Source organism: Sclerotinia sclerotiorum, genomic scaffold (assembly GCF_000146945.2).
Source record: "Sclerotinia sclerotiorum 1980 UF-70 scaffold_2 genomic scaffold, whole genome shotgun sequence".
NCBI classification, from domain to species: Eukaryota; Fungi; Ascomycota; class Leotiomycetes; order Helotiales; family Sclerotiniaceae; genus Sclerotinia; species Sclerotinia sclerotiorum.
In genome coordinates this window covers 2,097,482-2,106,743 of record NW_001820834.1, presented here as the reverse complement: position 1 = coordinate 2,106,743, position 9,262 = coordinate 2,097,482, and the positions used below count along the sequence as shown (strand labels likewise).

Below are 9,262 nucleotides of genomic sequence, written 5' to 3'. Positions count from 1 at the left end.
ATGACATCTCTCTTGAAGACTGAGACCGATACCAACGTTGGCGACCAGGAATCTTGAGATACTTTCCAAGAAATCTAGAAAGAGCTTCCAAAGATCCCAAGAGTTGATGCTTGAAACAGTGACACCACGACCAGACTTCTCAACTCGGCTAAAGAGTGCACCCAAGATCAGACTCAACCTCAGCCTCAATATCCGACTCATCATCATCAGGACCAACGACCATCAATCTTGAACCTGCAATAGCACCTTCGAGACCTGGTGCAGAAATCTTGACACCGAGCGCGGCCTTGACCTCCTTGTTGTGCACATATTGGGATTTCAGACGAAGTTCTTTCATCTCGGCTGGTGTCAAAAGCGCTCGGATATTTGTAGTAATAGCCCCATCTACACCACATAACACGATGCGATCACCTTCTCGAAGGATACCGTTGGATAGAATGACATCAATAGTCATACCAAACCCTTCGATGGCCTTGACTTCGAGGACTGTACATTGAACTTCGGAAAGGTACATCAATGAACCAACCATACGCTCTTGGGTGAGTTGGAGAATCAACTTCAACATATCTGGAATACCTTCACCAGTGTGAGCTGATGTTGGAACCAAGGAAACATTTCTAGCCATAGATTTGTTCTCGTAAAAGACTTCGGCGTTGAATGACTGTTCGGCGAAAGCAAGCTTAGTATCGGCCAGACGCTTCGCGAATTCGTTCTGGACACCCTTATTTTGAAGTGCCAAACTTTCTTGGAATCCATTGTTATCAACCTTTTTCCAGCCATATAGACGATCGATCTTGTTGAGAGCAACAATGAAAGGAGTCTTTCTATCTCGAAGGAGTTTCATCGACTCCAAAGTCTGGGGCTCAAGGCCGTGCATAATATCGACAACAAGAATGGCGATGTTACAAAGTGACGATCCACGGGAACGTAAATTAGAGAAAGACTCGTGACCAGGGGTATCGATGACCAAGAGACCGGGAACTTTGAGATCAAAGCTATCATCTCTGTTTACTACTGCAATCTTCTTCCTGATAGCCTCAACAGGGAAGTAAGTCGCACCAATTTGTTGTGTAATACCTCCAGCTTCTCCTTCCTGCACGTTGGTTTGTCGAATCTTGTCCAAAAGCTTAGTTTTACCAGTATCGACGTGTCCAAGGATACAGCAAATGGGAGAGCGCAGGTTATCCTTCGACCTAGCTGCCAATGCGGCTTCATGTGCTTTTTTACGTCTGTCAGCGGCCTCTGCCTTTCGTTTCTGCTCGGCCAGTTCTCTTGCTGTGGCTTCTTCGTCTTCAGAAGAATCATCATCTTCCGAATCAGATTCAGATTCGGAGTCTTCTGCCTCCTTCGCTCTGGTCGGTAAAGAAGTGACAGCTTTCTTCTCTCCCTCCTCGTCAGAGTCCGCATCCCAGCTTTCCTTAACATCCTCCTCGTCTGCAGCCGCCTCCCAGTCTTCTAATTCACTATCCTCTTTTTCTTTCTTGGCGGCTTCTTCAGCAGCCTCCCTTTCTGCTTTAGCTGCAGCTTCCGCCGCAATTCGCTCGGCCTCCTTCTTCGCACGTTCAGCGGCTTCAGCAAGAGCCCTCTCTTCATCAGCCTTGATTTCGGCAGGATTCTTCTTCCCACCCTTCTTTTTGTTTCCGTAGACGACCTTCTTCTTTTCTCCTCCTTCTCCACCTCCCACCTTTACACCAGCGTCAATCATTTGCTTTAGCTTCATTTCGTTTCGTAATTTCTCCTCCCTTTGGGCCTTAGTGAGATAGGTACCCTCTCTCTTCTGTTGTTCAATCTTCTCCTTCTCCTTTTGCTTTCTCAAAGCTCTGGCCTCTTCGCGCTTCTTTTCCTCTTCAGCTTCTCGACGCTCCTCTTCTTCGATTCGAGCCTTCTCAGCTGCAATCGCAGCAGCTCTTTCTGCTTCCCGCTTTTTGAGTTCCTCTTGTTGTTTCTGTAGCTTCGCAAGGGCAGCTGGTAGCTTTTTGCCTTTACCACCTGCAGCAGGAGCGGGTGCAGTCTCTACTGATTTCACTTCCTCCACTGGCTTCTCAACCTCAGCAGCCTTTCCAGCCGGAGCGGTCTTCTTTTTCAAAGCCGCCTGTAAATGATAAGATCAGCTATTGTCTCAAAGAACCTCAAGGCCTGATGTTCACGTACCTGTTCCTTCTTCCTCTGCTTTTCTCTCTCTTTCCTCAACTTTTCCTTTTGCGCTTTGGTAAGCATTTTCCCATCAGCACCTAAATCGTCATCTCCTGCCTCGTCGTTCTTTGCAGCCTTAGCCTGCGCATTCTTTCCCTTTCCTTTTTTTTCTGGCAGAACAAATTCATCGTCTATCGAAGCTTCAACGGGAGCTTTGTCTGCGAAATCGTCTTGAGGTTGTTCATCCGCGGCTGGGGGGTCCTCCCCCTCAACGAAATCTTCCAGCTGCTTTCCCTTCTTGCCTTTCTTTTGCTTCTTGCGCATCATAGCCATGAGTCCTCCTGCTGGAAATTCCTCCTCAGGGTCGGCCTCGGCGGTTTCAGCATCAGGCTCCTTTGCGGTGACAGGCTCAACGGTCTCTCCCAACTCCGCCTCCCAGTCATCATTCTGCTTCTTGTTGTTCTTCTTCTTTGGCGCCATTTTTGAAAACCCGGATAGTTGTTGCGACTTGTCGTGAATTTTCAGAACGAAAAAAGTAGTAATGTGGTAGAGATTCGACCTGCAAACGTGGCAAACCCAAGTTTGTTTACGTAGAGAATTTAATGGAACAATCCGAATTAGTCGAAACTAGCCCTCGTAAAATGTGGTTCCGTTAAGATGTTAGTTTGACAATCTAGTGAAAGAGTGCCAAAATCGATTACAATTGAACAGCTTTCGAGATTCACTTTGGCGTGAATGTTGTCTTGGGCGGGATTGAAGATTTTGAGGTCTGCGCGGGGCATTTTCAATCCTGAATGTGCGTCGGTGGTTTGATCGATTTTTTGCGTCCAAATTCACACTAGGCAGGGATCTAAACGAGTTTCCCCCCTTCTCGGGTTTCTTTCACTTCATTTTATAATCTTTACTTCCCTCATGACTTTGCTCTTTGTGCTCTTCGGGACAATGTTTCTCGGATTCTTAGCATTACAGTCTCCGCGTATGGATTTTGATATAATTGTGAGTTTAGGAGTCGTAGGATAATAAGTTGATCTCAAAGTGAACCCCTGAACCTTCTTATTACCCCTACCTACGGTTAATCATTCCTGCTACCATTACTTCATTACAAAAGGCCGACAGTATTACGACGAGGGATACTTTTCTCTTGCGTTTTCTGAATCAGCTGACATGTAACACTCATTGATTTATGTTATTCATAATCATGACCTATTCCTTCCACCATGTAAGCCTGATATGCTTCAATACCTTCCTTCCAATGCTTTTAATTCAAACCAATCCAGTTCACAAGTCCCACTGTCCACCAAAAGATCCAGCTATCCAGCTATCACATGACTGGCCTCAAAAATGCCTCCAAGTCATCATAAGCCTGCTCTATATAAACAAATGGGTCATCACTAGTCTCCAGTTTTCCTTCATGCATCATCTCGAGGAGCATACAAAAAGTTTTGAATTCCCTCTTATTTTCGTCCGTTTGATCCTGGCCGATTCTGAACAAGTCCTCAAGTTTTTCGTTCTCTATAAGTCTCCTTAGAATATCGCCATCAACTTGCATATGTTTAGATTCCTGTTTCGGTTCTAATTCGGTTAATCCCTCCCACGGGCGTCCACCAACTAGACCCGAACTCCTTGCAAGATTGGCTACAAACTTGAGGAATTGCCATGCTCGAATATCTAGTATGGTGAAATGGTATAGGGACCCATCAATCCCCAACCCTAGAGTCTCTGAGTCCATCTCGTCATTGTGAATAGCACCAAGACTGCGAAGACCGGTGGGGTCCACAACAACATCCTCGGCTTTGTGAACCTTCCAGCTTGAATCCCAGACTGGGCGACAATTCGCAGATCGAAATCGGATTACAGAAGCTGGTAGTTGTGCTTCGAATATGGTGTCTAGTGTATCAACTTTCATGCCTGAACTAGCACACAAACCAACGACAGACTTCGACCTGTCCGACACCAGATTAATGCGACTTTTATCGAGTCCTCCGAATATATTTGGTCTACCTATTAAATGGTGCAGAGATTCATGTTGAAACTGATCAGTATGTGTATGACGAAGATGGACTGATCCATTAGTTTTGATCACCTCCAGGATCTGGAGGGAATGATGTCTGGTGAGAGCATATATCTTTCCAGAATCGTAAGATAGTGAGATTGCTGGCGATAGGAGCTTGGCTTCTGCCGGGAATTGCTCAAACTTCTTATCTTCCTTGTTCAGCATACTGTAGTATAATTTAACTTCATTGTCTTTTCGGGCACAGTAGTACAATCCTTCTGAGTCTCCAACAACTGAATAAACAGAAGTGAAGTGTTTAAACTGAGTCACTGTCCAAAAGCATATCTTGCTTCTACCAGATGATGCAACGGAGGAATCATCACTGTTAGTGGAAATAACCAAGACCCTGCCTCCACTGGTACAAACGACGAGAAAGTTCCAAGTGTAAGGATCATGAGAGTATAACCACTCATAAATGCAAAGAATCTTGTCATCAAAGCGACCCAATCCAGCAACAAAGTTTACTTGCGCGCCACGCTTTCCATCTCTTGGATCAGACAAATTCTCGCCACTCTTGGGATCTACAAAGTAGAGTGTGCTTCTGCCATCTATACAAGCACCCACAACAAAAGCATTGCGAGAATCTGAATGAATGATTCGATATGGAGTTCCTCTAATGGGGATGCGGCGAGGAACTGTTTTCCGTTTCATCCCCATTCTTGCAAAGAGAAGTCGATTGTGTGATATCAGGAGGAGATCGGTATCAGCTGATGATTCAGACGTGAGGGGCAATATGGAGTTGATGTTTGGCTGTTGTAGGGTAGTATTCAGTTCATCTACCAGCCAAATTTGATCTGCTTTCATATTCATTCTCGTTGTCTTTTTTCTCGGAGCTCTTCCGCGAGTGCTCGAAAAATATGGAGATATTTTGAAGATATTTTCGTCACAATTTACGAACAAGCACTTAGAATCTCCAGCTTGATCTCCATTTGTCAATGTTGCCACACTGCCTCCAAATCTATCACAGCGCGATCGGTGAATATAGAAATTCCGTCCGCTTTGAACAATTTCCAAAGAAATAACTAGACCAGTGAGTGTTCCACACAACACTGTGAAGTTAAAGGGAGTTTGTGAGGGCATAACAATGATACTGCCCAGTGCTCGAAGGTCATAGCTACATCCTTCGTAAACGGTAGGTACACGCAAATGAAATTCTTCTCGCGTAATGAATAACAAGAAAATTTCTGCATCCTTTCTTTTCCCAGCAATAACAAGATCCTGCTGATATTGCGGGTCCACAGACTTTGCAATACATGTTACTTCTCCGCCATCTCTTGTCCAGCTACTTATTGTTTTAGGGGCACACAAGATCGTAGGCGGCCATGCGCTATTATCGAAGACGGCATCAAGTGCACGAAGCAGACGCTGCTCTTTGTGATAGGTGGTAAATAATACCTTTCCATTGGAGGTAACAGCATCATTGATGAATGATGATGAAATAGATGAGGCTTGAGGGAATCCCATCATATCCGAACCATCTATCGTGGTGCTACGGATACCGTTAGTCCAGTTACCACATCGATAAAATGGCACCCTATCAAATCATCATATGGAAAGAAAGGCGTACCAACGACCCGAGTCAAGAATAATAATGGATTGTTCTGTTACTTGTATCGCGCGATTTCCACTGACGTCGGTAACAATAGTCCGACTAGTCAAATCTAATTGGGTGAGACTTGGGTCAAGTTCCTCGGCATTTGTACGGTCTAGAGAAACCTGTAAGACGGCTGATCGATCATCGAGTGAAAGCAGTATCCAATCATCACCACCAACTAAGCCAGAGTATACCTCCGAAGGTAAAATCCATGCTTTTGTAACCGTAGAATGAAACTCAAGATCCAAACCAAGAATAGCTTCAATCCCATATCTTAACTCCGTTATGGAAGACGATTCTCCTTTTCCACTGCAAACAAATATCGAATCTGGTATGGGAACAAAGCTCTGCGGCCTGGTATTGATGTCTAAGTTAGGTTTCGAGTTGTTACTCACCGCCACAAGATCCATAGCCGGCGTCCAATTTTGTGTGTCCTTTTTAACATTGGGCTGTTCTCGTGCTGCGATCTATTATGGCGAAGGGTTATTAACTTATGCAGCGAATTCACGTACACGCTGCCAAGGAAACAAAATCTGGTACTGCACAACGAGATTTACTCACTAAATAGGTTCCTCCCATGCTAGCTTCACCACCAGAGACAAGTACATCATCACCCTGAAGTTCAGGATCCGAAGAAAGCGTACAGTCTGCACATGCAAAGGCTTGCCCAATGTTGCATTGCATCTCTCCAACGTCGGTTAGTAACGTAGTGAAATCAGGATCACCGTTTTCAAGGCTGATCGCCAATAGGCAGATCCATCCATCCTCTCGAGCGAGATATATATCATCATGTTCCGCTATGTGATAAGGCAAACGAGTTGGCTTGGCCCAGGCTGTCCATAAAGGTGTATCCGAGCCTTGATAAAGCTTGAGAGGGGGCTTCGGAGTGTGGTCAATTGATATGGATTCAGGTGCACCTTCCAAAATTCCTTTGTACACCGTCATCGAATGCTTATTTACTAGAATGAATGCTGTTTGAAAGCGCAATGGTATTACTAGTAGGGGAATATCGTGCAATGTATGACCTTTCTTACTAGGATTTCGGGTTCTAACGGTTGACAAGGGATCTCCAGCTCTCCATGAATATAGTCGCATTCTTGGTTTGCCATTCGTGGTGGCTATCAAGAGCAGGATGATATCATCATCAGATCCCGCTGGGGGGTGGAGGAAAACCAGTTTCAATATAGCACCTGTACAAAAGACGATTTTCTCAGACTCTATAAATCGCAGTTCTTCTCCATTGGCACATTGGCGATTCAGCTCCGTTCTCGTATTGAAAGCCTGGATTGTAAAGCATTGCTCAGAACCACCTACGGCCATATATCTTGAACTGGGGTCAATAGACAGATGCGTTCCAGGTTGAAGCTTATTCATGGCCTTGGATAACCGTCGTCTACTAGAGATGAATTTCCAGGATCCGTCATTTGACTGATGTAGCATCAAGAAGACGCAATCACCAGACGTGTCCTCCTCAAGTTGTAAAACCAGAATTTGAGGCGGTAGGAATACACTGGGAGATGGCGGACTGTCCCCCGCCGCTGAGGAGTTGATCATATCAACATCTTCGGACTCCTCTTTGATACGAACTTGGTCCTTTTCATAGTCCTCGAGCGATCCAAGGACGCTTGCATTGCGAATTCTGGACCCGAAGTCGTCTTTCCGGATAACTTCAAAGAGATGGGGGCCAATCCCAAGTCGTCTAATCTCAACGAATGTATCCTAAACTTGTTAGCCGTCACTCAAAACAAAGATATTCATCACCAGGCTCCTTTTCAGTAATGATGCTACTTACGCCAATAAATGCTACGTCATTATACTCCTGACCTCGAAGTCTGATGGGGAGGATCCAATGTACTAGCGGGCTTGGAACAATGGTTTGCGTTAATACACCACGGACTGGAGGACGTATCGTTTCCATGGTATTTTCAACAGCCGTATCATCCATTCGATTCTGGCGTTGAAGCAGTGTATGGGTGTCAATAGTCCTGGTAACCCATTGTCCGTCAACCAACACTTGTGTTTGCAAAGAAAAGGCCATGGAGACAATTCAGATTGGAAATGATTGCCAGGTTAATTGTCATCCGAATAAGGAAGACGTGGCGTACCTCGTGTATGCAGTTTTAATGGTAGGTAGGTATGTAGATAGGTAGATACTTGGTGGTAGGGATTGAACAAAAAGTAAGATAGAATGATCGATAACTTTATTGAGTTGAGTTTGACCTCAAGATTTAAGATGATCAATGAATGATATTGACACTTGAGAATTTTTGGGGGGACTTTTTCTTCCATAGGGGTGACAATATTTGACGGTTGGAGTTGCGTCAGAATACCAATATTCCGATCACGCCCCGCTGAAATGGCCTAAAAGTTGCAATTGGCATATGAGCCTACCTAGGTAGGGAGGTATTAATTGATCTATTACCGCTTTTGGTTTTCTGAAATGCTGTGGCCAGCACCAGCATTAGCATCAGCATCTCAATATGCGATATGCGATATGTGATGATATGTGACCTCGGATCGTGACTTCTGTATTTGTATTTAGCCTTGGGCGACAAGGCTGATTGAGCTCTTTCGGCCCGAGATGTCATAAAAATGCAAGACTACAGACATTTCTCTCTTTATAGGAGATGTACAGTAATCGCCGAGGAAGGAGATATATTTCTCAACCGTGTTTCCGCCGTCATGGAAGCAAAAACAAGAAAAAACGAGTTTATTGATAGATCATATTTTGTGTTGACATGGATTGGAAGAGAATCCCTGACTGAAGACGGGAACTCATCAAGGTCGCTTCTTCGGAGTACTCTAATTTTACGCTAAGGCATTCAATCAGGACAACAATGGAAGGGATACCTCACAAGCCTCACTACAGATGACTTTTTTCGCGCGTCGGATATCGTTCTCCGATTTCAGAACAGGCTACCATGAAAATTCAACTCCTTAACTTTCATACTCAATATGGAGTCTAATGGGCAGCCCATCAAGGAAGAGAAGTCCTCGCCGGGTTCCTCACGGGCCTCGTCCCGCTCCCCCTCATATTCAAAAAGACTGAAGGAACCACGAGAACCCAGTGAGAAGGAGGTGAAAATCTTAGAGGCATGCAAATGGAAAGATTTGGAAGCTATCAGGGAATTAGCAACTTCGAAAGATGGCCTTGTCTCGGACGATGCCCGTCGTCAAGCATGTACGTTCAAAGCTTCCCAATTACTCTTTAGACTCGAGATTGATGGTTTATAACAGGGCCTATCCTTCTTGGTTGTGAAGGTAATCATGGTGACACAAAGGGCGACGTGACGAGTTGGAAGGAACTGCCAAAGCATGGGGACGAAGACCAGGTTGCTCTCGATGTTAATAGATCTTTTATCTACTACCCAAATGGTATAGCCATGCCAATACAATGAATCAGCATAGCATACACAAGCTAATTATTACCCAGATCAAACCTCGAAAGAGATTGACCATAGGAAGGAAGAACTTCCGATCTC

General features: G+C 44.8%; 3 protein-coding genes across 3 annotated transcripts; 1 reads left to right on the top strand and 2 right to left on the bottom strand.

The window, feature by feature from the left end:
- Positions 1-148: 148 nt before the first annotated feature.
- Positions 149-2,613, bottom strand: SS1G_01878 (hypothetical protein; the record flags this gene model as incomplete). Its single annotated transcript, XM_001597632.1, has 2 exons — positions 149-2,092; positions 2,152-2,613. The coding sequence occupies 2 exons, from the start codon at positions 2,611-2,613 to the stop codon at positions 149-151; spliced, it is 2,406 nt and encodes an 801-aa protein (XP_001597682.1).
- Positions 2,614-3,454: 841 nt separating this feature from the next.
- On the bottom strand, positions 3,455-7,818 carry SS1G_01877 (hypothetical protein; the record flags this gene model as incomplete). The annotated part of the gene is made up of 5 exons (XM_001597631.1): positions 3,455-5,675; positions 5,754-6,127; positions 6,176-6,247; positions 6,342-7,499; positions 7,573-7,818. The coding sequence occupies 5 exons, from the start codon at positions 7,816-7,818 to the stop codon at positions 3,455-3,457; spliced, it is 4,071 nt and encodes a 1,356-aa protein (XP_001597681.1).
- A 917-nt stretch (positions 7,819-8,735) lies between these two features.
- SS1G_01876 (hypothetical protein) lies at positions 8,736-9,178 on the top strand (the record flags this gene model as incomplete). Its single annotated transcript, XM_001597630.1, has 2 exons — positions 8,736-8,961; positions 9,018-9,178. 2 exons carry the CDS (start codon positions 8,736-8,738, stop codon positions 9,176-9,178), a joined length of 387 nt encoding a protein of 128 aa, XP_001597680.1.
- Between the last annotated feature and the right edge of the window lie 84 nt (positions 9,179-9,262).